The sequence below is a fragment of the Mustela putorius genome, unplaced genomic scaffold (assembly GCF_011764305.1).
Source record: "Mustela putorius furo isolate JIRA1106 unplaced genomic scaffold, ASM1176430v1.1 tig00537248_pilon_pilon_pilon, whole genome shotgun sequence".
Taxonomy (NCBI): domain Eukaryota; kingdom Metazoa; phylum Chordata; class Mammalia; order Carnivora; family Mustelidae; genus Mustela; species Mustela putorius.
In genome coordinates, this window is record NW_025422387.1 from 11,959,532 (window position 1) to 11,985,429 (window position 25,898).

At 48.2% G+C, this 25,898-nt stretch overlaps 1 protein-coding gene across 2 annotated transcripts in view; it reads right to left on the reverse strand.

The window, feature by feature from the left end:
• Positions 1 to 2,072: 2,072 nt before the first annotated feature.
• Positions 2,073 to 25,898, reverse strand: part of VSIG10 (V-set and immunoglobulin domain containing 10) — a 37,215-nt gene continuing 13,389 nt past the window's right edge. The window contains exons 3-9 of one of the 2 annotated variants that reach the window (XM_004753327.3): positions 21,382 to 21,684; positions 18,775 to 19,035; positions 11,654 to 11,947; positions 8,974 to 9,084; positions 8,660 to 8,672; positions 5,835 to 6,055; positions 2,073 to 4,869 (exon numbers count right to left, since the gene is read on the reverse strand). In XM_004753327.3, coding sequence (XP_004753384.2) covers positions 4,814 to 4,869; positions 5,835 to 6,055; positions 8,660 to 8,672; positions 8,974 to 9,084; positions 11,654 to 11,947; positions 18,775 to 19,035; positions 21,382 to 21,684 — 1,259 coding nt within the window. In that variant the 3' untranslated portion in view covers positions 2,073 to 4,813. Of the gene's footprint in view, positions 4,870 to 5,834; positions 6,056 to 8,659; positions 8,676 to 8,973; positions 9,085 to 11,653; positions 11,948 to 18,774; positions 19,036 to 21,381; positions 21,685 to 25,898 lie in introns of both variants that reach the window. The other variant, XM_004753328.3, reaches the window with a different exon arrangement.

Below are 25,898 nucleotides of genomic sequence, written 5' to 3' on the forward strand. Positions count from 1 at the left end.
GGCGGGCGCGGGCGGGGACGCGCGGGAGGCGGGGCGCGGCGAAGGGGCGGGGCCGAGGGGAACCGGCGGAGGTCGTGGTGGGGGGGCGGGGATGGTTGCTGAATAAAACGGAGGGGGGCGGAGGGGAAAGCGGGGCGGTGGGGAAGGTAACACCGGTGCAGGGGAGGCACCGTGTGTGGCTGAGAGGAACGCGGGGGCGGGCGGACGGGACAAGACGGGGGGCGGGGCCGAGGGGAAAGTCGGGGGGGCGGGCAGGTGAGCGCCGGCGGGATACAGTTCGGGGGGCGGCGCCAAGCGAAAGCGGGGTCAGGTGAGCAGGGCAGGCTAAAACCCGGGGGCTGCGGGGACCGAGAGAAGCGGGGGAGGAGTGAAAACGGAACGGGGTGGAGGGGGAAACCGGGAGCGGTGGGTGACGACGGGGGGCGGGGGTTGGGTGCTGGAGGTGTGGGCAGAAAAGGGGGTGCGGCGGGCCGAGGGAGTCCGAGGGAGGGGAGCGGAGGGCTGCGGAGAGAACCGGGGCACATGGCGCGGGGAGAAAGCCCGAGGGGTGGGAACCAGGTGAAGAAGGGGGCAGCGAAGAGGGAGGCGACCGTCTCTCGAGAACGAGGACCTGAAGACACCAGGGACCAGAGGCACTGTGGGGACAAAAACGGGGGCCGAGGAGAGAACTGGGGGGGAGGGGGTCCGGGAACCCCCTAGGCCGGTGACAAGGCGGGAACGAGCCTGGAGAATAAAATGGGGGCGCTGAGGCCGGGAGCTCAGAGGTTAACTGGGAGCCTTGGTGGAGGAGCCCAGCTCAGGGGCTGGGAATGAGAGCAGAGGACGGGGCAAGCCGCCGGTTTTTAAGAAATGGGAACCGGGGGCACCTGGGTGGCTCAGTGGGTTAAAGCCTCTGCCTTCGGCTCAGGTCATGATCCTGGAGTCCTGGGATCGAGCCCCGCATCGGGCTCTCTGCTCAGTGGGGAGCCTGGTTCCCCCTCTCTCTGCCTGCCTCTCTGCCTACTTGTGATCTCTGTCTGTCAAATAAATAAAATCCTAAAAAGAAAAAATTTTAAGAAATGGGAACCGGAGACAGACAAGCCCGGCGGAAAATGGAGGGTGAAAACGAGCGTGTCAAGGTTAAAATGGGCGGCAAGAAAGGGGCAGCGGGGCCAGGCAGAAAAAGGGGGGATCCAAGAAGAGTGGGGGTCCGAATACGGACAAGCTGGATAAACCTAGGAGGACGGAAGTTCGCGGAAAGAGGCATTGGGGACAACGGGGAGAGAAGCGAAACAGGCAGGGGTCCCGTGGGGACTCAAACCAGCTTGGATCCAACCCACGAGTCTTCAAAGGGAGGGGCTGGGTGGAAAGTAACTCGGGACACTGGGGTTAAGGTAGGAAGCACGGGTTTGGTTAGAAAGGATGTAAGTTAAGGTGGAGCCGCCGTGATAAAAGCGGGGGAGCAAGGCCAGGGCAGCCTGGAGGGAGCCTGGAGGGAGCCTGGAGGGAGCCTGGAGGGAGCCTGGAGGGAGCCTGGAGGGAGCCTGGAGGGAGCCTGGAGGGAGCCTGGAGGGAGCCTGGAGGGCAGTAAGGAAAGGGGTGGGAGGAGGAATGACCTAACAGCGAGAGTGACTTGAAGCTTCCTCTAAGAACTGCGGTTTAGCCTGGGCCTAGAAACAGGAAAGTGGGAGGTACCGTGAGATCTTGTGGGGGTTACAATGAGCTGAGCCCAGTAAAGAACTCCCAAGGCCACCCACAACTACAGGACAGCTGATAGAATTCATCTTTTCAGCCAGCCCAGCAGATGCGCGTTCTCCCTGAAGCCTGCTACCCTAGCCCTTTCGCGTTAGAAAGCATGCAGTCTGACCAAAAAGAGGCATAGACAGGGAGGGGGAAGAAAAAAAAAAAGATGGAAGAACGGGTTTCTCCGTGGGAATCTCAGTGTGAGAGAAGATCTACAAAGGATACAATGTGATACTTTGTGATTACCAACACAGGGAAAGCTGGTAACAAAACAAAACAAAACTGGGGAGGCAAACCCATTTCTCCAAATCTTGTTTACTAATCAAGTCTAAATCAAGATCATTAAAGCATTTATTTAAAAATAACTTTATTCCATAATCTTTTTAAAAAAAATCCATATTATAACCTCAGAATAAATTTCTCTTACTCCCCCCCAACACACTGCACACCAAATATGAAAATGTAAATAATGCAGAGGGATCTTTGCAGCAGTTCCTGGTCACTCCCACGGTGAGTGAGAATTACCAGTTGGCACTTACTGCGTCACATGAATTTTACCTGGCCAGGATGATATCACAGGTTCCGGTGCACCTTCCATCATGGGTTGTATGCAGTCACAGGGCCTATATGTGCTTATGAGAATCAGAACTAATATCAAAGCCACAGGATTGGCCGAGCCCTTTCCCAGTGTCCCCTTCTGAAATGTTGGTTGTGATAGCCGTTAAGTATTTATCTTCCTGGTTCTGATAAATAGATCTTGGAGTTCAGAACACCTGATAAGATTGTGTAACAGCACAATGTACCAACTTGGACTTTGCCACAGAGTTTGTAACCCACCGCCTCATGCTTGTAGCTTTAGGGATAAGTCATCTTAAAATAGAGGAAAGCCCTAATTTCTTTAACAATCCTTAGGACATGAAGACTGCCAGTTCCTGCACTCTGAACTGACCCAGGACTCAGATATGAGTGACAGAAGTTGTGGCTCAGCTAACACAGGGTGTATAGTGTTTGGCAATAAGATCTTGAAGCACACACATACCACACCACACACCCCGCCCCACCGCCACTGCTAGTGGAAAAACCCTGCCCCAAAGATCTCCCATCATCAGGGATGTGTCCCATCTCGTCCATGTGCAAGAGAAGAAATTCTGGAAAGCATCTCAGTGATCTTGAAGATCATTCTCTGCATTCTTAGGGATTGTTTTTCCTCTTTCTTTTATTTTCTTTTTTAAATATGGGTGCCTCTGCAGAGTGAACTCTCAAAGTCAGGAATTTAATCATGGAAGATTCTAAGGGAGACAGATTCTGAGCTCAGTGACTTTAGAAACAACTCAAGTCTCCTGTTCTGAAACACTAACTTAGACTGGCCAGAGTGGCTAAGACCAGGAAGTCCTGGGCAGCAGAAGCCCCAGCAAGTAAGAATTGCAGTTTGCACCTAATTCCTGAGGAGTGGAAACTGCAAGCAGCTCCTGCAATCCACGCGGCTGAGCTGGGGACAGGGGGCTCACTCCTAGTGATTTGCTCAGTTCAGTCTTTACATCCAAGAAAACAGACCCCTCCCCATCACACCGGCAGGGGAAGGCTGCAGATAACCAGCTTCTTGTCTCACTGGAGTCCCGGTCCCTGTTACTTAGAGAAAGGAAGCTCTCCTTTAAGCCCTAGCTCTTGCCCAGCAAGGGGGATGTGAACATTAAAGAACACAAACTCAAGTCAGACTTTCATGCTCGGCACAATCTTTTGCACCCTTATTACGTCTCTGACACGGAAGGGATTTGGACGAAGTCAGAAAAGAACCATCAGCAGACTGCATGGGGATCTGGAAGCAGCAGCTTACGTGCATCAGATCTCACTTCCTTCAAAACTTTGCCTTATTGATCAATGCATCCTCATACTCTCCTTAAGAAGGAGGAAGGAAACAAGTTTTCCCATACCCATTTCCAAGAGTGGGAAGCTGAGGCCGGATGAACTAGTCAGCCCAAGGAATACTTATCTCACCCTACTCCACTGCAAAACATTTCCCCTGCCTTCTTTCAAAGCCACAGGAGAAAGGGAGGAATGGGGAAATCGGCAAGCTACTCGGGTATCACCTAAGAGGCTTTTGTACAAATATGAAACTCTGCACAATGAGAGGTTCTAATGAAAGGCACTTCCTCTTAGGGGCCCCTGCCTCTTTTGAAAAGAACTGCACCAGGGAAGCCAACGGCATCAGGAGAGCTCCGATAATGCTCTCCTCTGAAACCATCCTACAAAGAGCCGAGAGGCCCAGGTGGCAGCTTATAACCTAGTTGACATAGTGTCTTCCACTAGAGAGGACAGACGAGACGAGAAAGGACATCTGCTGAACACCCGCTGGGCACTTTCCCATCCGCAATACCTCCCTCAGTCCTCATCATACCCTGTAAGGCAGGTGGGATTTCACCTATTTTACAGATGAGGAAACTGAGGCCCAGGGAGAAGTAAAGCAACGTGCCCAAGGCCAGGAAACCAGTAAGGAGCAGGGCCCACATTCAAGCCCAGGTGCTTGCAAAACTCCAAAACCTGAGCCAAACTGCCTCCCTCTGACTAGCACCGGTAGCGGACACCTCCTCACCTTTTCCAGGGAGGTGACGTCTGCCTGGTCTTCCAGCTTACCCGGGCATTGATAAGGGAGGTGTCCCTATCACCCCACACTCTTCCCTTGTGTGTATGGGGCAAGCTGGTCACGGACATCTAATAGAATACCGGGAGCCCTGAACATGAAGGCCATTGCTCCCCCCAAACTCCTGTCCCCTCCAAATCAGCATCGGTCAACCTGGATAAAGCCAGAAGTCACAGTGAAGGGGGCACCGGAGATGCCAAATACACCTGGCCCCCCACACACTGCCCGTTCCCAACACATTTAACATCCATGAGAAAAACAGCAAATCAAACCAATTTAGGGAGAAAAAAAAATGGAAGGAAATCTGTGTGTGTGTTTCTTTTTTGCTGAGCACCCCACACCATTTTCAGCCCTCAGACAGGGGTGCGAGTCAAGTCAAAGCAGAATGAAAAGCTCATCTTCAACGCAGCCTTCCAAGCTTTTAAGACGGGATCATGGAGGACAGTTCTTTCTTCAAACGGGTCTGTCTTCTTCTTGAATGATGTCAATCCGCTCCTGACTGCTGTCGTCTGGACAGGAGGGAAAAGCAGATCGGAGTCGGAGTGGGCTCAGCGAGAGGTCGCTCCGTCCCCACCATCCGTTTTCAATCACTGCCCTTCCCAGTCCTTCACTGGCGAGCCTCGGAACTGAATTCATGGGGGAGCGAGTGAGGCAGGTGCGCATTCCCCTTTTCTCCTGTTCTCTTCACTCAAGCTCCTCGAGACGTGCTTGATACGGTCTACCCGGCATCAGCCGGTTGCTGCCATTCCTCGCCTGGATACTCTCTCCCCTTTCTGCTTATTCAGACTCGACCGACCATCCTGAAAGACTTGCCTCATATCTTCCTCCGGCCATTAAGCGTCTCCCAACCAATGCATCCCTCAAGGCATCTCACCTCTCTCTGAGATCCTGTGATTTTTAAGCCTGTCATTCATCTGGTAATAATCAAATTCCTCCCTGTGACAGCTCCTCTACTGCTCTCTCAAAGTCACGGTTAAATCTTGCTTCTGTTTTAAGTGTTCCTCAGTACACTCTGACTGGTCTTGTAAAGCTCCCTGCCTAGGGTTATGATCGGTCTTTTTTTTTTTATTCCCCCCAACAATGCCAATAGTGTGCCTTTCCCAGAACAGGTCCTTGATACATGTCTGTCAGTTTAATTGTAGTGTGGGGCGTTGACAGTTGATCCTAGGTTAAACTATCTTCTCCACCCTTTAAAAAACTAGACTCACGGGGCGCCTGGGTGGCTCAGTGGGTTAAAGCCTCTGCCTTCGGCTCAGGTCATGGTCCCAGGGTCCTAGGATCGAGCCCCACGTCAGGCTCTCTGCTAGGCAGGGAGCCTGCTTCCCCCTCTATCTCTGCCTATTTGTGATCTCTGTCTGTCAAATAAATAATTTAAAAATCTTAAGAAAAAAAAACAACTAGACTCACCTCTTGGGGATTCTTACGGGGACTCCCACTGCCCCCAGCAGAGTGCTTGGAAGGCGAAAGGACTCACCTTGCAGAGCCTGGAGTCCGTTGCCCATCCAGTCGACATTCCCATTCACCAGTGCGGTCACTCTGTGAATGTGGCCATGCTTACGGATTTCTTCTGGTGACTCCTCCCGCTCATTTGTTTCTTCCTCTTCTTCTTCCTCTTCTTCAGCACCATCTTCCTCCTCTACCTCTTCCTCTTCTTCTGAATCCACCAAAACCATGACATCACCCATGTCTTGTCCCCTAATTTCCAAAGGGGGAGAAATAATCAAGAAGTTACCCCATTCTTCCTGCCCCCCAACATCAACCCTCACTGAACAGAAAACACTAGATTTATGGCAACCTCTTTGGTAACATGGAAAATCCTTTGTGTGTTCACCTCGTTTAAGAGAGGATAGTGTGTAAGGGCGCCTGGGTGGCTCAGTGGGTAAAAGCCTCTGCCTTCAGCTCAGGTCATGATCCCAGGGTCCTGGGATCGAGTCCCGCATCGGGCTCTCTGCTCAGCAGGGAGCCTGCTTCCCCCTCTCTCTCTCTGCCTGCTTCTCTGCCTACTTGTGATCTCTGTCTGTCAAATAAATAAATAAAATTTTAAAAAAAAGAGAGAGAGAGAGAAGACAGCATGATTGTAATGTCAGAGATACTGACAGATTCCTGTAGATTCCTGTAGACTATGCACATTTTCCCGGGTGGGTTTTATTACTTCCCCCTGCTCCTTGGGCAGGTGACCCTTCATCCCAGGAACCTACCATTTCAGTTCCCCTCGCAGCACTCTCTCAAAGTCATGGTTAAAAGTCTTGGTTCCGTTTTAAGTTTCCCCAAGTTTTCTCCGGTGCACTCTGACTGCTCTTGTAAAGCTCCCTGCCTACAGAGTACACGAAGGCTACATTCCTTTCCTGAAATACCATTTATTTCTGCTCTACTTACTGAAATGTTGCCTCCGACTCACCCTTCAAGGCCCAGGTAAAGTCCTCGTCCACCCCGCAAGCCCTGAGCCGTGGACTGCACTTGGAGTCCATGCCCAGCAGTTACCATGAATTCTTCTCTAGTTCATTGCTGGTTCTGCCCACCCGGCCAGCCTATATACACAATGCCCTGGGCCAATCACGGTGCCAGGAGCCTTACATTTTCATATAATCTTCAGTTTCCTGCTGGGAAACGGATGAGGAGACAGAGGCTCCGAGAAATTGAGAGGGATTTTTCCGGGAACACAGGGCCCGGGAGTGGGAGAGGTACAATCCGAACCCAGGTCTCCTAGTTCCAAAGCGTTTTTCCATGATGCTTGCTGCCTCCTCCTGTGAGAAATAAGTCTGGGGAACGAAAGACTCACTGGGAAGATGGCGCTCAAATACAGGGCAGTAAAGGTAACATTTTCCTATGAAAGATCATCCCAGAACAGCAATATCCCTTCATAAACTGGGGAAGAGGGACAAAGAGAAGAGTTTTTTGCTCCAACCCAGAATGCCTTTGGGAAATGATGACACACGTTCCATTTAGTCACCTTGCCCCTACTGAGGTTTCCCTTTTTTTTTTAAAGTGGGTTTTTTTTTTTTTTTTAAAGATTTTATTTAGTTATTTGACAGAGATCACAAGTAGGCAGAGAGGCAGGCAGAGAAAGAGGAAGGGAAGCAGGCTCCCCGCTGAGCAGAGAGCCCCACGAGGGGCTCGATCCCAGGACCCTGGGATCATGACTCGAGCTGAAGGCAGAGGCTTCAATCCACTGAGCCACCCAGGTGCCCCTAAGTGGATTTTTTTTTTTAAAGATTTATTTATTAAAAAGATATTTGGGGTGCCTGGGTGGCTCAGTGGGTTTGGGCCTCTGCCTTCAGCTTGGGTCATGATCTCAGGGTGCTGGGATTGGGTCCCACATCGTGCTCTCTGCGCGGCGGGGAGCCTGCTTCCCTCTCTCTCTGCTTGACTCTCTGCGTACTTGTGATCTCTGTCGAATAAATTAAGAAAAATCTTTAAAAAAAAAAAAAAGATTTTTATTTATTTATTTGAGAGAGAGAAAGAATATGAGATGGGGGAGGGCCAAAGGGGGAAGCAGACTCCCCCCGAGCAGGGAGCCCAATGTGGGACTCCTGGGACTCTGGGATCATGACCCGAGCTGAAGGCAGACACCCAACCAACTGAGCCACCCAGGCGCCCTAAGACTTTATTTTTTCAGAGACAGAGAGTGTGCAAGCATGGGGAGGAGCTGAGGGAGAGCAACAAGCAGAATCCATGCTGAGCGCCGAGCCCGACTCAGAGCTCAATCCATGACCCTGAGATCATGACCTGAGCCCAAATCAAGAGTCAGACGCTTAACTGACTAAGCCACCCAGGCACCCCCTGAGATCTCCTCTTGGGAGGGATTCCTGGCCATGCTCAGACTAATCTTCCAAAACATGCTGTGAGACTAGGACTTGTTCTTCCTTTCAGCTCTTTTTAGAAAATTAAATAAATGCACCCATGCCTGGGCTCATGCACACACACCCCGCCTTTATGCTTCAGTGAGAGCCCGGCAAGTGCCCCGCCCTGAGGTCTGGCATTATGACAAGAGCATAGACTCTGCAATCAGTGAGACCTGGATCTGAACGCAGGTGCTGCCATTCATTTCCTGGATGAGCTTGCAGAAACTACTCACTGTCCTGACCGTCCATCTCCTTATGTGGCAAATAGAGGTGCCACCACCACCCTGAAGAGCTTATGAAACAGTCTCTAACGAGGCCTAGGGAAGGCCCTCACCCAGGGTCTGGCCCATGCCGGGTCCTCCACAGTGGCCGCCATGACTGCTCTTGCAAAAGAAAAACACAGCGGCGAACACAGACCATGGAAATGGGTTTTTGACTCGATTCTAGGAACACTCACCTGAAAGTGTTTCCTACTGAAGGGAAAAAGGAAAAAAAAAAAATTAATATCCAATAACATCCCCTTCAGCCTCCCAAAAGTTTTTAATCTGACATTTACAAAAGAATGGAGAAATGAGAAAATGGACCCAACATGACAGGTGACAGGGTGGTCAGGAATGGTATACTTAATTTATTCATTATTGCACATCTGGACCCAGTCAAGAAGTCTATAGAATGGGACCTCAGGTAGGACAACAACGGGGGCCTCCTTCCCCCTGCCACACCCTTTCAAGAAGCCTCAAAAGTAAACAAAGGGGCCCAAGAAATCCTTACCTTTCCAGCAGAACACAGGGCTATAATACAGCATAAGCCCTGAGATAATGGCCAGTCCCAGCAGCAGGAGGCTCACAATGGTTCCCACAATTCCCCCGATATTTAAAGGTTCTGCAAAGACAAATCACACTGTTGATTCTTCCATCTGACACATGTGCTGGTCAAAGAGCAACGGCTCCCTTCCTCTGCCTGGGTCTTGGTCTTGTTTTGGTTCCATCATCTTCAGCAAGGCACATGACCTCTCCATAAAGCAAGATAAAATCTCATTTCCCAACCTCAGAGAGTTTGTAGGGAAGCAAATGAAGTGTGTGATGCAAAGGAAGACTGGAAAGTTAAAATCTCCAGCCATCGAGACTGTTTACAAGGCCACAGAAATGAAGAGGGTGAGCTATTGCTGCTGTGATGAACAGTGATGAATGGAGCAGACAGAACATCCGAGAACGGACCACACATAAAAGAAAATCTGATAATGACACATTAGTGAGTAAAAGAGGAATTACTCAAGAACGGTGCGGAGGGGCGCCTGGGTGGCTCGGTGGGTTAAAGCCTCTGCCTTCGGCTCAGGTCATGATCCCAGGGTCCTGGGATCGAGCCCACATCTCTGCTCAGGGGGGAGCCTGCTTCCCCCCCTCTCTCTGCCTACTTGTGATCTGTCTGTCAAATAAATAAATAAAATCTTAAAAAAAAAAAATAAAGTGCCAATTTGATCATAACTTTAAAAAAAAATGGTGCTGGAAGCCATGGCTATCCAAATTTGGGTGAGGGAGAAATGAGATCCCCATACCTCACACCTTTCACAAAAATCAATTCTAGGTAGAGTACAGATTTAACTGTAAAAGGCAAAACATTAAAACTTTTTAGAAGTATAGGATAGTATCTCTGCAGCCATGGGGGAGATAAGGTTTCTTGAGACACAGAAATTGTTAATGATATGATTCATAAAATTAACTGCATGAAAGGAAGAATGTCTGCTAGTCAAAGGATAGCAGAAAGAAAGCAAAAAAAAAAAAAAAAAACCAAAACCAAAAAACAAAAAAGAGGCAAACAAGCTAAATGGAGGTATTTGTAACACGTAAAATTAACAAGGGATTAGTAGCAGAGGTTCTAAAGAACTCCTACATATGGGGCACCTGGGTGGTTCAGTGGGTTAAAGCCTCTGTCTTCAGCTCAGGACCATGACCCCAGGGTGCTGGGATCGAGCCCCGCATCGGTTTCCCTGCTTCCCTCTCTCTCTCTGCCTGCCTCTCTGCCTACTTGTGATCTCTGTCAAATAAATAAATAAAATCTTAAGAAAAAAAAAGAACTCCTACATATCTACAAGAAAGGGAAGATGTCAAAAGACACAAGTGAGTATTTCACAGAAAAAACACAAACAGCAAACATATGAAATAATTCTCAATCTTCTTAGTTACCACAGAAGGGCCAATCAGAATGACAGTAAGATTCTAATTTACACGTACTTAAGGGGCAAAAATCACAAAGCCGGAAAGCGAAAATGCGGAACAATTCAACACTCTTAGATAACCGCTGTTGTGAACAGAAATTGGCATGACCACTTTGGAAAATAATTTGCTATTATCCCAGAAAGATACAAATGTGCATAACCTTTCCTTTCTCTTCCGTCCACATATATCCTAGAGAAATATTTGCTGGGGATCTGCTATATATATGTACACAGGAGCTGGGTAAAATATTTTCATGGCAACATTTTTTGCTCATCACAAAAACGACAACAAAATCAGAAACAATACAAAGGTCCATCAGCAGGAAAATTAGTAACTTAGTTGTGGAATCATGACACAGTAGGAAATCCTACAGGAGTGAAGAGGTACAACATACAATTACAGTAAGAACAAAATGCAGAGTGGAAACAGCAAGTATTTCACTAGGTAGAAACAATTTTCTTGAATAAAAAAATTCAGAATAGTGCTTACCTTTTTCAGGAGGCCCAGGATGAGACTGGAAAGGGGTCTAGAGGTAGGGTTGGCCAAAAAAAATATAGCATGCCCATTTAATTTGGATTTCAGATAAACAATGAGTTCCATTTTAGAATAAGTATGTCCCATGGAAAATGTGGGATATACTTACACTAAAAAAAAAAAAAAAAAAGCCTTGTTTTTCTGATATGCAAATTCAAGCAGGCATCTTATTCTTTTTTTTTTTTTAAGCTTTGTCATTTTCTAAATCTGGCCACACTACCTACAAATAACTAGCATTGTAGGCACCGCTCTGTATCCTAAGCAGGATGGTAGTTTCCCAAGTGTTCATTTCACTATTATGACTTACATTTTTCATATTTTTAATATATATATTTTATATTTATAATATATATATTCTTTGGGATGCAATTATTTTTTAAGTTCTATTTTATTATTTTTCAGTAATCTCTACAGTCAGTGTGGGGTTCTGACACACGACGCTGGGATCCAGAGTTGCACGCTCTCCCGATGGAGCCAGCTAGGCGCCCCAACGTAATTTTTTTTTTAATCCCTATGCAGTGTTACAGATTTACGACTGGGTAATAGTTTTTCCACCTTGTCAAGTCACAGGCAAGCGGGTACACCTCCTCCCTGATGGCAGTGACCCACGGAAGGGGAAGAACCAAGCTGTCCCCATGCTGGTGCCTGGTCCTCTGAAGCACTCCACCATCCTCCTTCGGGGGCCCCTCCCCCTCACTCACCTTTCACGCTCAGCCAGATGTCCACCTCCCGCACCCCCACTGGGTTCTCCGCCCGACACACGTAGTAGCCCTCATCCAGGGCCTGGGAGCAATTGCGGATGGTGAGCGTGGAACTCTGGCCATCCTGAGTGATGAGGTAGCGGTCACTGGGCTGGATGGCCACCTCGGGCTGGGTGAGGTTCCTGAGCCACAGGATCTTGGCAGGCGGGTAGGCTCTGGACACTTGGCAGGTGAATGTAACGCTGCCCCCCACGAAGCAAGTCTTCATGGGCTCAGAGAGAAGGGAGGGGCTTCCTGGGGACCAGAAAGTAAAGAAAAACAAATATTCAGGGAGATTCAAGCCACAGCCTGAGCTTTTCAAGAATGTTATTACCTTCCTGATGAAGCCACTCAGGGAATTTCTGTCCTGCACTTGGTCTCATGTAATAATAAAAGCTAACATTTATTAAGCATCTACTATGGTCTAGACACTGTTAAACGTATTAACCCCATTTTGCAGATGAAGAAACTGAGACCCAGAGAAAGTTAAGTAACTTGCTCAAAGGTACACAACTAAATTAAGGGGGGCACCTAGGATTTGGGGTGAAATCAACATTTTTATTTTGGTCCTAGTTTGCTGAAGCCTGAGGGGGTTCCTGGGACATGGAGCTTTCAGTGAGAAAACTGGGAAAGTCTTGGGCAAACCAGGATGAGTTGGCTACTCTTTTCTTAAGACTTTATTTATTTAGTTGAAAGAGAGAGAGAGGGAGAGAAGGGTTGAAAGAAAGAACATGTGGGGAGAGGAGCAGAGAGGGAAAGAGAGAATCCCCACGAGACTCCTGGCTGAGCACAGAGCTGGACGCAGGGCTCGATCTCACAACCCTGAGATCATGACCTGAGCCGAAATCAAGAGTCAGACACTCAACTGACTGAGCCAGCCAGGAGCCCTGAGTTGGTTACTCTTGTAAGCCCAAATTGCCAAACTTCTGTAGCCCGCATTCCCCGTCTAAGCTCTAGGCTTCCATGCATCACAGCCACGCTGCTCATACAAAGAATGGGCACACAGCCTGCCAAGAGCGCTCTACGAGACAGTAAGGCAGCTGCATTAGTTTCCTTTTGCTGCTGTAACAAACTGCTACAAATGGAGTGATTTAAAACAACACAAATTTATTCTTTTCTAGTTCTGGAGGTCCGAAGTTGGAAGTGATCGTAGGGGGCTGGAATCAAAGTGTTGGCAGGGCTCATTCCTTCTGGCAGCTCCAGGGGTGGGGATGCAAATCCATTTCCTTGCTCTCAGCTTTCCGCAGCCACCCGCATTCCCTGGCTCCTGGACCTTCCTTGCATCACTCCAACCTCTGATATCTGTCATCACGTCTCCTGCTACTGAGTCCAACCCTCCTGCCTCCCTTTTAGGAGTACCCTTGTGATAGATGACATGGGGCCCATTCCAACAATCCAGGATAATCTCCCCATCTCGAGATCTTAATCCCAGCAGCAAAGTCTCTCTTACCACGTAAGGGAAAGCCCCAGGGATTAAGACACGGACATCTTTGTTGGGGGAGCATTAGTCTGTCTATCACAAGTCTGTCCTAGACAGCTCCCAATGCAGTGTCCCTACAGCCTTGGGGTCTGCTCTAAGTGGGACACGGAGAACTGTAAGATCTCCAATAGCAATGCGTTTATTTTCTTTGCAGCAGAAGCCTTTTCCCAAAACATACGCCCTCCTGGGAAGGGTCGCAGATTTATCTTGGGTGATATATTAAGCCTGTATTTTCAGCAGCTGAAGGATACAGAGTGGCATGTTGGGTTCCTGCCCGGGAGAGCAAAACCCTACACTTTCCATCCACAGTTGTTCCAAGAGAGAATCTAGGGTTTCACGCCTGGCACCCTGGGAAGAGGGAATGGGGGAATGGATGTTGGGGGGGGGCAATGTGGTGGTGTGGAACAGCCCAAAGCCTCTCCTTCTAAATCAGGTCAGCAAAAGAGAAACCCCAAACCCAGGTTTGCTCAGGAAACTCACGTTACACCCCTTTCTGGATCAACCATCAGGCCCCTGCCCATTATTAAATCCCACCTCCCCTCTCTCTCCTTAACTCGTATCTCCTTTGGGGTCACAAAGCCAGCAGCACTGACAAGCCTCATCAGTATGTTGGAATTCAGGGGCCCCCCTCAAACCAAAACTTGAGAAGTGGCCTCCTCATTCTGTATAAAAAACAAAACGAGCTATCCTCCAGGGGACCCCCCTACTCCCCACAAACAACATATTTTTTTTAATCTTTTTTTCAAAGATTTTTTTTTAAATTTATTTATTTGACAGAGAGATCACTAGTAGGCAGAGAGGCAGGCAGAGAGAGAGGAGGAAGCAGGCTCCCTGCCAAGCAGAGAGCCCGAGGCGGGGCTCGATCCCAGGACCCTGGGATCCTGACCTGAGCCGAAGGCAGAGGCTTTTAACTCACTGAGCCACCCAGGCGTCCCAAAATCTTTTTTAAAGATTTTATTTATTTACTTGACAGACAGAATCACAAGTAGGCAGAGAAAGAAAGGAGGAAGCAGGCTCCCTGCTGAGCAGAGAGCCCGGTGCGGGGCTCAATCCCAGAACCCTGAGATCATGACCTGAACCAAAGACAGAGGCTTAACACACTGAGCCACCCAGGTGCCCCAAAGGTCATATATATTAATATGCTTTTGTCAAACACAGCATTAACCCTCAAAAATCTGAGTCACCCCCATAGCCTGTGTGGCACCTAGACATTCAAAGAGTTTCTTTCACTTAAGAGGATGCTCTATGCAAAGGTGGGGTCATGGGTGGAGGGGGGGAGCAGGGCCCTCAGAGATCTAGAAGAGATCGCAACACATCAGCCTTCACACCATGGGCTGGTTAGTGCTTCAGACTCTCCCGATTTGAGCGGTCTTCTTCAGTGTAGGGGCTACAAGGAATTTAAAGAGAGATGTGGGCAGGACAAGTCCCCCCAAAGTGTCACTTCTCATTGTTTGGGGGGCTGCACTGTTCTGCATCCCAAAGGTGGGCATTAACATTGTGTTTCTATTTTTTTTTTTTAAAGTAAGCTCCATGCCCAATGTGGGGTTTGAACTCATGACCCTGAGACGAAGAGTTGCATGCTCTACAGACCGAGGCAGCTAGCGCGCCTACCATTGCTTTTCAATGGTTTACTGGTCCTGCCAAGTGAAATGATCCAGACTCCCTCTCCCCAGCTATTCAAAGTGCGGCGCCCAGACCAGCGGCATCGGCACTTCCTGACAGCTGGTTAGAAATGCAGAGTCTCAGGTCCATCCCAAACCCACAGAATCAGAATCTGCCTTTTTACCAGACCCCCAGGAGACCTGGATGGACATCAAGGCTGAGATGCTCTGGGCTCACGTGACCGAGAGGGAAGAGGGGAGAACTGGACAATGTCAGGGTCAGGAAGGTTCTAGGCTCTTGTGCCTGCTTCCTCTCCAGTCAGCTCTTTTCTCCAGACACGTTTATTCATCCTGAGCTCGAATCAGAATCACTGGCCCAGTCTCAGGGGCCATAGGAATGGTGACTGAGCTAAGATCTGCATAAAGAAATGAAGGGATGGGGGGAAATCACACCAAATCCGTCACCTGCTGCTGCCTTTTCCCCCCTCTGTCAGGGTCAGTCCGTTACTCAGCCTTTTCTGGGATCTTACTGTCCACACACGCTTCGGGAGTCTTCACTACACACCACTCTGAACGTGTGTCCTGCTTCCAGCTGTAGGGTCACGCCCAGTGCCTCTGCTCCATCGTCCACAAAATGGAGTGCAGAGCATCTGCCCAAAACTCATGTCCACCTGGAACCCCAGAATGTGACCTTATTTGGAAACAGGGTCTTTGCAGATGTGACAAGCTAAGGATCTCAAGATGAAATCCTCCTGGGTTTAGCGTGGGCACTAAACCCAGGGGCTGGTGTCTTGGGAGAGGAGGAGAAGACACAGAGAGACACGCACAGGGAGAAGGCCACTAGCCAAGGAAGACCTGGCAGCTCTGTAAGAGGCATGGAAGGATCCTCTCCTGGAACCTTCGATGGGAGCATGACTCTGCCAATATCTTGATTTTGGGCTTCTAGCCTCCAGCTCCCAGGGTGACTGACCGTGTGGAAAGAACATTGAGCACAGCACCTTGCACACGCTTTGCACTCAGTAAATGTCAATGTCACTATTACTGTGATATTACCTGTTTCATGGTTCTCAGACTTCTCTTTACCGGTAAATTTTAAGTCCTTCAAAGGTCAGGACCCGGTAATTCCTCCATAGGACCCAGTGCCATGCTGAGTACATAACTCTTACTCAAAAAGATTTGCTGGACTAGGTCCTGAGGAAGGAGGTCCCCAAGGGAGGCAAGGGTTCTGGGGTCAGACCAGCCTGGGCTAAGTGACAGCTTCAGTCACTTACAAGCTGGGTCACTCTTGGCTAAGTCAGTTCACACCGTGTCACATCTGCAACTTACAAACTGTCCTGTCTAACCTGCAGGCTATTTTGAGGCTTACAAACAACATGTTGGATGATCTGGAAACAGGCAAAGAACTTCTGAGCCTGGAAACCCTAAAAGAGCAGGACTGACAGAGGGAACACCTTCAAAATCAGAAACTGTGAATCACCAGCAGGAATAAGACACAAATGTAGTATAGGGGCCAATGGGGACAGAAAAATACCTATGACAGACATGACAGTTCTATGAAATTAATTGATAGAGTTAATATAAAGTGTTCTTAGGGAATAATAGGAAAAGATGAACTCAATAGAAAAATGGACAAGATATGAACAGATAATTCATGCATAATATATAGAGACCCAAGAAGCATATAAAAATTGCCAACCCCACCAGGATCAAAGAAACCCAAATTACAACAGTTATGCCATGTCCTAATGAACAAATAGGAAAAGTCTTAAAAAAATTAATGACACTCCATGTCAATGGAAATACCAGGAATAGAGTACTCGTACACAGTCTTTGGGAGTCACTGCCATGGGTAGGGGTCTTGTGTGGTAATGGAAATGTTCTGGAAGTACACAGCAGTGAAGGTTAAGTACAATGATGTGAACGTCCTAAAAGCCACCACATTATACACTTTGAAATAGTGACGTTCATATTATGTGAGTTATATCTCGTCAAAAGTAAAATTGTAAATTACCAGTTGGGTTGGATTTGGCCCATGAGCCATCATGTGCCAAGCCATGTTGTAATGCAGAAAGTGAGTCTTGGTCCCTTCTGTTGCCCAAGGCCAGCCAGGCACTGAACACAGATGGGACCGCTGGGACATGTTTGTTGAATGAGTCAGTGGGGAAGAGACGACCATGTGAATGCCACTTGCCTGAGAAAAGAGCAACTTCTAGAACACCAAGGCTCTCTTCTCAGCAGGCCAGTGCTCCATCGCCGCCTCTCTGAGGATTAACCCGACAGGCCGAGAGGAAGACCCTCACCATGGCCAGCAAAGCCCAACACGAGAGAGTGTGGCAAGTGTAAGCAAGAGTCCTTGCTCACTGTTGTACTAGATCCCCAGGGCTGCTATCGCAAAACACCACAAACTGGGTAGCCTCAAGCAACGGAAATCCATTCTCTCACAGCTCAGAAACTCAGAAGTCTGAAATCAAGGTGTCAGCAGGCTTGATTCCTTTGGAGGCTCTTGAGGAGACACCATGCCATGCCTATGTTTGGCTTCTGGGCGTCGCGGGGAATCATGGGCATTCTGGGCTTGGAGGTGCATCACTACAGTCCCAACCTCCATTATCATGTGGCATTCTCCCCATGTGTCCATGTCCAAATGGCCCTCTTCTTGTAAGGATACCAGTCACAGTACTGGAGCCCACCCTAACCCAGTATAACCTCATCTCAACTTCATCACATCTGCAAAGACTCTTATTTCAAATATGGCCACGTCCACAGGTACCTAGGATTAGGACTTGAACAGGTCTTTTTGGGGGAGACCCAATTCAACCCTCAACAGCCATCTAGCCTCATGGGTACTTCATGTGCGACACTCCGGCTACCCTGGTTTTCTCTCAGCTCCTCAAATGCCAGGTACGTATCCACCTCGGGGTCTCAGCATTTGCTGTTTCCTCTGCCAGGAACACTCAGCCCACCTGGCCAGCTCCTTCTCATCCTTCAGGTCTTAGCTCGAAAATGCTACCGCCACGAGGAGACCTCCCTGCTCCCTAGGAAGAGTGGCCCACTTCCTAGAAGAGACTCTTGAACACACCCCGTCTCATCCTCCTCACAAGTATTGTCACGACCTACCTCACTTGAACTTTCTGTCCTCCCCTGGCCCCCAACCCCACACGTAAGAGCTTGAGCTCTATGAGAGAGGGATGGTCGTGGTTTCAAAAACATGTCCAGGAATCACGTGACCTTCTTCCCTTCAAAAAGTGGAGCCCAATTCCACCCACTCCCCTTGAAAGTGGAGCCAGACTGAGTGACTCATTTCTAATGAACACAAAAGGCAGTCGGGATGCCATGTGACTTCTGAGGTCAGGTTGTTCAGAGAAAGGGTAGCATCAGCCTGGCTTGCTCCCTCTTGCATCAGTTGGTCTTGGGAAAGCCAGAGCCACGTGGTAGGGACAGTCCAGGGGCCCTGTGGAGAGGCCCGCGCGGAGAGGAAGCAATTGGCCCAGCGTGTGGGTGAGCACCTTGGAAGTAGATCCTTTGGACAGTTTCAACCCCCCCCCCCCCAGCTAAGTCTTGTAGCTGAGACCCAGGAATCACGGAGCCAAGACAAACCGTCCCCACCATGTCCTGTCTGAATTCCTGGCCCATAGAAATCATAAGATAAATGAATTATGTGTTGTTTGAAGCCATGAAGTCTGGGGCATTTGTTACATAACAGGAGATGGCTAACAAAGGAACTATGCCTGTCTTGTTCCCCCCTCCACCTTCAACACCTAGAAACAGTACCTGGCACATAGAAGGTGCTTAATTAGCATCTGTCAAGTGGAAAACAGCTTGGATGAGAACCAAGAAGCTTGGTTCAGCATCTTTAAAGTTTTAAAAGGAAGGAAACACAAAACAAAAGAAAAGAAGAAACAATTCAGTTCACTGCGACATCTTGGGATTTCTTTCCCAGACCTTGCAAACGATCCTCTCAGAATAAAGACGGGTGGACCCCAGCCCCGGCAAGCCAGACTCACTGATCTGTACCACGCAGCTTGCTCCCAACTCCGGCCCTACTATGTGGCTCCCAATGCACTTGAACTTCTTGCCGTCTGACAGCTGGGACTGGTTCAGCATCTCCACTCCCAGCTTTGACGTCCCCACGACCACACCTCCTGGTTCTTCGGTCCACAGGAAGTCCGGGTCTGGGTACCCCCCGTCCCAGCGACAGGTGAGCTGCAGCATGAGTGATTCCTGTGACATCTCTGCCCGGCACTGAAGGGCCGATGGAGGGGGGACTGCAAAACACCAGAGGACACGGACTTAGTCGCAGACTCTGAGATCACCGTTGGGCTGGCTCTCAGGATTACAGAACTAGGATATTGGAGAAACATCATGCCCAGTTAGTGTACCTGGAAATAGCTCCTTAGCACAAATTAGTATGTGACAATAGTCCGATTTCCTCTGCTGAATGTAAAATCCCCATGGTTGTGGACCTCATTCATCTTTGCACTTCTCACTAGCCACAGTGGCCTTTAAATGTGCTTATTTAAATTTAAACTCATTATATTATATTACAAATTTAATTCTTCCAACACACCACCCACATTTCGAGGGCTCAGGAACCCTCTGTGGTGGGTGGCTATTGTACCAGACCACAGAGAACAGAACATTTCCATCATCATAAAAAGCTCTACTGGACAGTGCTGGTCTCTAGGGGGAGGTACAGGTGGGATTCACACCCCCCTTAACATATACTTCCTTTTTATTATGGGCATGGCATGTATTATGAAAAACATATAAAAATTTAACAAGTTACAGACCTGGAAATCCAATGCAACCCATGTGTTCATAACTACATATGAAAATCCACACATATTATAGATGTATATTATGTGTGTATATATATGTACATTATATTGTATAGATTATATGTGTATATATATATACATGTTATACACACATGTGTATACAATATATGTATAATACATATATTATACATCTATACATATAAAAATGCATATTATACATAATGTATGTATATATATTGTATATGTACAAATGTATATTATGGATATATACGGTGTCTGGGTGGCTCAGGGGTTAAAACCTCTCTCTTTGGCTCAGGTCATGATCTCAGGGTCCTGGAATCGAGCCCCGCATCGGGCTCTCTGCTCAGCAGGGAGCCTGCTTCCCTCTCTCTCTGCCTACTTGTGATCTCTGTCTGCCAAATAAACAAAAATCAGACATATTGTGTATTATATATGTTTGTTTTATATATTTTATATAATATACACAAATAGAAATAAGTTTGGCTCTTACATGGATGAGTAGATACATGTCATCTACAAGATAAATTATTGATAAGACACCAGAATGATGGTTAGAATTTCCTTTTCTTCTTTACACTCATCTGTTTCCTCTAACAAGCACCTATGACTTCATAAACAATGTCATTTATGACAGAGAACACAGAGACTCGTACAGGCTCTGAACAACGTATGAATTAAGAAGGGTATTATTATCCTGTTCACTAATTTGTTGTTCTGAAGCTCCCTTTCATTAGCGTGGATTAGGAGCATACTCCGCATGTCTACAGCGGTTTTCGTCCAAGGAATCTGCTGTGTTCTCACCCCCAGAAGGTTCGGGAACTGCTGATTCCTAGCAGTGCAAGAGGTCCCGAGTTCATAGGTAGAATGAGGATAGCCTATCGGATAAACAAACTGGTCTTTCCCCACAGTGGGATATTAACTCTGTCACAGAAAGGAACGAAAGGCCGACACCTGCTACGACATGGATGAACCCTGAAAACACGATACTGGGTGAAAGAAGCCGGTCCCACAAGCCACGTGGTTCAGAAGTCCACGACACTCACACAACAGGCAAATGCAAAGGGGACACGGGCCGGCGGCTGCCAGGGGGTGACGAAGAGACGAGGGAATAACTGCTCCGTGGGGATGGGATTTCCATTTGGGGTGATGGGAATGTTCTGGAACTAGACAGAGGTGGTGGTTGTACAACCCTGTGAATATACTAAATCCCACTGAGTTGTATGTTTTAAAATGGTGGTTCTGTGCTTTCAATATAAAGAATATAATATATATTTTTTATATATTTTATATTTGTATATATTTATATATTTTTATATTTCAATATAATAATATATCTCAATATAAGGGCGCCTGGGTGGCTCAGTGGGTTAAAACCTCTGCCTTCAGCTCAGGTCATGATCCCAGAGTCCTGGGATCGAGCCCTGCATCGGGCTCTCCACTTCTCGGGAGCCTGCTTCCTCCTCTCTCTCTGCCTCCTTTGATCTCTGTCTGTCAAATAAATAAAAAAATCTTTAAAAAAAAAAATAATATATCTCAATATAAAAAAAAGCAAGCATGAGGCTTGGCATTAATTTCCTTCTGTGGCTCATAGGGACTCTCCTGGAACCCTACTTAGCAGCAAGCTTCTAGAAACGACTCCCTCTCTGACACAGCCCTGGGTGTGTACATGTGTATTGAGGGAGCCGCAGCAGCACGTTAGGGCCCATGCAGCAAAGGCATGCCTTTGTAGACAAAAGGAAGGGCACAAACATACAGTTCATGAGGGTCAAGGTGAGGGAGTGGGGGAGGGGGAGGGGAGCGCTTCTTACGCACAGTAGACCAGGAGCTCGGTGGTCACCTTTCGCTGTCTCCCACTGCGCATGTTCGTGGCCAAACAGGTGTAGTTTCCTTGCAGGTTTTGTGACATAAGCAGCAGAGTGAAGCAGTTGACAGTCAGGTTATTTCCAAAGGGCTCGGTTCTGGAATCTGGGGCCCGGAACTGCCATTCAACCATTGGTGGAGGCCAGGAGCTACTGCTGCAGCTGAAGGTCACCTGGGAGCCCTTGGCTGCATAGACGGTGCCGTTGGGGAGCTTGCCAGTGCTGGAGATATTGACCTCGACCTCATAGGGGCCCCCTGGGAATGGAGAAACATTAATTACTTAAGAGTTAACCTGAACTCCTTACCAGATCTAGCAGACACAGAAATGATCAGGAAGCGGCTAATGAGGGTAACAACATCCACCAAATACTAATTATGTGATGAATGCTATCCTAAGTGCCCTTCTGCATTCGAATCCTGAGATAAAGGTAGATTTATTGGGGATGGGGGGCTCAATCCTTAGAAGGGAAACATGCAAATCGCTCCTTTTCAGACACACTGGTGAGTGGAGGGGCTACCTGCGCACAAACAGAGTTAACACGGCAGACCCGCTTGCCAGGCCGGCCTTGGCTGGTGACGGCAACATGGATTTCAGGGGGGTCCCGGCCATTCCCAGAACAGACGAGAGCGAGGCTTACTGGAGAACCATTTGCACAAACCGTGTGGTTTAAGTTGAACACCTGCCTCCCCTCCCTCTGGGAGTCTGGAATTTTGGTACGTGCTCAGCAGCGGGTGCCTGTGTGACTAGCTCCCAAGGAAAATCCACGGTGCTCCGTGTCTAAGGGGCTTTCCTGGCAGACAGCATCTCACATGTGTTGCCACAATTAGCTCCCAGAAGAATTAAACGTGTCCCATGTGACGCCCCTGGGAAAGGACTCGTGGAGGCTTGTTCGTGGCTTTCCTTGGACTTAACCCCATGTGCCTTTTTCCTTTGCTGATTTTGCTTTGTAGCCTCTTGCTCTAATAAATTACATGTTGAGTCCTAGGACTTCTCCTAGAGAATCACTGAACCTGGGGGTGGGGGTGGGGAGTCCTAGTCCAATTTCACACCGAAAGACAAGAAACATTGGCTCCAGGCCCCACTCTGGACTCCATTCACTAGCTGTGACCTTAATCTCTCTGAGCCTCCATTTCCGCATCTGTAAATTGGGAGCCATGGGGCACCTGGGTGGCTCAGTGGGTTAAGCCTCTGCCTTCGGCTCAGGTCATGATCTCGGGGTCCTGGGATCGAGCCCCCCATCAGGCTCTCTGCTCAGCAGGGAACCTGCTTTCCCCTCTCTCTCTGCCTACTTGTGATCTCTATCTCTGTCAAATAAATAAATAAAATATTTTTTAAAAATAAAAATAAATTTTAAAAATCGGGGGCCATGCTAGAACCCACTGCAAGGGGCTGCGGTGATACTTCAGTGAGTACTGAGAACACTCAGAATAATGCCGGTCACGTTGGAAGCACTTGGGAAGTGCTGGGTCTTATCTGGGACCCCTGACATTTCTGAACATCTTCTCATTCCCAGGAATGCCCTCCCACAGCTGGTACCCAGTGCATCCAAGATGCCACATCTCTTTTGTTGAAAGAAATATAATTAACACCTATTTATTTATTTATTTTACGATGTTATTTATTTGTTTGTCAGAAAGAAAGAGAGAGAGAAAACAAGCAGACGGAGTGGAAAGAAGAGGGAGAAGCAGGCTCCCTGCTGAGCAAGGACCCTGGGATCATGACCTGAGCTGAAGGCAGACGTTTAACCGACTGAGTCACCCAGTTGTCCGTAGTTAAAACCTGTTTAGACTAAAGCCACCGAGTGTGTTACCTCTCCCAGAGACTACCCCTTTTATTTGTTTTTAAGATTTTATTCATTTATTTGAGAGAGAGAGGGAGGGGGAGAGAGAATGAGCAGAGGAGAGAGGCAAGAAAGAGGGAGAAGCAGGCTCCCCGCAAAGCAAGGAGTCCGATGTGGGGCTCTATCCTAGGACCTCGGGATTATGACCTGAGCCAAAGGCAGAGGCTTACCCGACTGAGCCACCCGGGGACCCTGAGACTACCCCTCTTAAAAAGAAGAATCCAGGGGCGCCTGGGTGGCTCAGTGGTTAAGCCGCTGCCTTCGGCTCAGGTCATGATCTCAGGGTCCTGGGATCGAGTCCCGCATTAGGCTCTCTGCTCAGCAGGGAGCCTGCTTCCTCCTCTCTCTCTCTCTCTCTGCCTGCCTCTCTGCCTATTTGTGATTTCTCTCTGTCAAATAAATAAATAAAATCTTTAAAAAAAAAAAAAAAGAAGAAGAATCCAGGAAGGGCAATGTTTAACCAAAGGAATACATCTATGACTGTAGAATTTGAACAGAAACAGGCCAGTTGGAAAAATTATTCCAGGACGGAAAAGGCTCTCCCAGAGCCCCTTAAAGTACAACACCTACTTCACCTATGTCTCGAGCCATTGTATAACTACAGGAATGGTGGGTTTTCCAGAACACCATTCTTGAGCATATGCTGCTCAGGTTGGGGCTGGCTCCCAATATTTGCACGGACCTGCTGGAATCGTGTCATCTCCCTTAGAGGGTCTGCGGAAAAAATTATGCCATTAGTTTGGGAGGTACCATTTACTGTTGCTGGCTAGTTGGTTAGGTATGCAGACCAACAGGTAATAGGGTGTGCCCAGGTTGGCAGGCATCCAACGGAGCAGAGGGTATCTCTGGGCACTAACAGTCAAAGCCTGGGCTTTAGATTAGCCTGGGTCTTCTGAACTGTGGTCTGGAGGGCCGCAGCGGCCCAGCATGGACAGTGTGGACCCCCCCAGAACCTGGCTGGGAGGGGCTTTTTGAGCAGCACAATTCTCAGCAAGAAACAGCTTTGGATACAGGGAATGGATAAGAAGGAACAGGTGGCAGGATTAGGAAAATAAATCAAACAAGAGAACCTTCCCAGCCTCCTGAATTAAGTGTTCAGAGGTTACAGCTCGCATAAACCCCTTGGGTTAAGTCTGCTTTCTTAATTAAAGCTGACGCCATCTTCCTGATTCCCTGGGGTTCCTCCCTTGCTCCGACTTTACTACATAGAAGGAGGTACCCAATTCCTTCCCTTCCACTGTTTTCTCCACCCATGTGATATTTATTCTTAAACAGAAGCCCACCAGTGCCTTTTTTTTTTTTTTTGGCAGGGTGACAGTGGCACTCACTCAGAGGCAGAGAGACGGGAGAGGTGGCAAAAATAAAAGAGGAAATAAATAAAAATAGAGAGTGGTGACAAAGGTTTGAGATCTAACTGATGCCTTGGTTACTGTACTTTGAGTTCTCAGCTCCGTCCTGGATGCATGCCTCAGCCTCGTGGTTATAAGCTTATGCTCTGAATTCACAGACCTGGGTGTAAATCCCACTGAGGGACAACCTTGGACAAGTGCCCATTGCTCTCATTCCCTCGTCTTTCCTACGAAATGAAAAGAACAGACAGAGGGACACCGGGGTGGCTCAAATGGTTCACTGTCTGCCTACAGCCCAGGTCATGATCTCGGGGTCCCAGGATGGACGCCCACACCGGCTCCCTGCTCAGCGAGGAGTCTGCTGCTCGCTCTGCCTCGGCTCCCCCCTGCCCCTGCTCCTGCTCACACACACACTCTCTCTCAAATAAATAAAATCTTTTTTAAAAATGTGGAAGTGTGTTTTCACTCTTGTTATGTAAGTTTTTATATAACATCCTCGACTTTACCCATCGGGCCATACCATCTAAAATATTTACCATCTGGCCCTCTACAGAAAAAGTTGGATTCCTGTTCTAGAACAATCTACCAGTGCCACTGCCTTTCTCTTCTCTGTGGACATTCCTGACATGGGAACAACTCCCTTCTTTCTTTCTCCTCCATAAACGTCGTTTGGCCAGTCAAGGGTCTCACAGGGTTGACTTATAACTCAGGAGGGAGATTCTCATCTCCGTGTTTTGGGTTCCCCACCAACAGGAAGAGTTGTCGTCAGGCATCTGCTTTCAGACTAGCATTTTGATTTGAAAATGACCTAAAAATGTACCAGGTAGTCTGTGCTAATGAGTGGGCATACCTATAGTTCTAGAGTGGGATAAGATCCTTGGGGGAACTCACAGAGACTTTTTTTTTTACACTAATTTATTATTTTTTCAAGATTTTAAAATTTACTTATTTGTCAGAGAGAGAGAGGGAGAGAGAGGGAGTGAGCACAGGCAGACAGAGTGGCAGGCAGAGACAGAGGGAGAAGCAGGCTCCCTGCTGAGCAAGGAGCCCAATGTGGGACTCGATCCCAGGATGCTGGGATCATGACCTGAGCCGAAGGCAGTTGCTCAACCAATTGAGCCACTCAGGCGTCCCTAGGTTTTTTTGTTTTGTTTTGTTTTTTTTTTAAGATTTTATTTATTTATTTGACAGACAGAGATCACAAGTAGGCAGAGAGACAGGCAGAGAGAGGGAGGGAAGCAGGCTCCCTGGTGAGCAGAAAGCCTGATGCAGGGCTCGA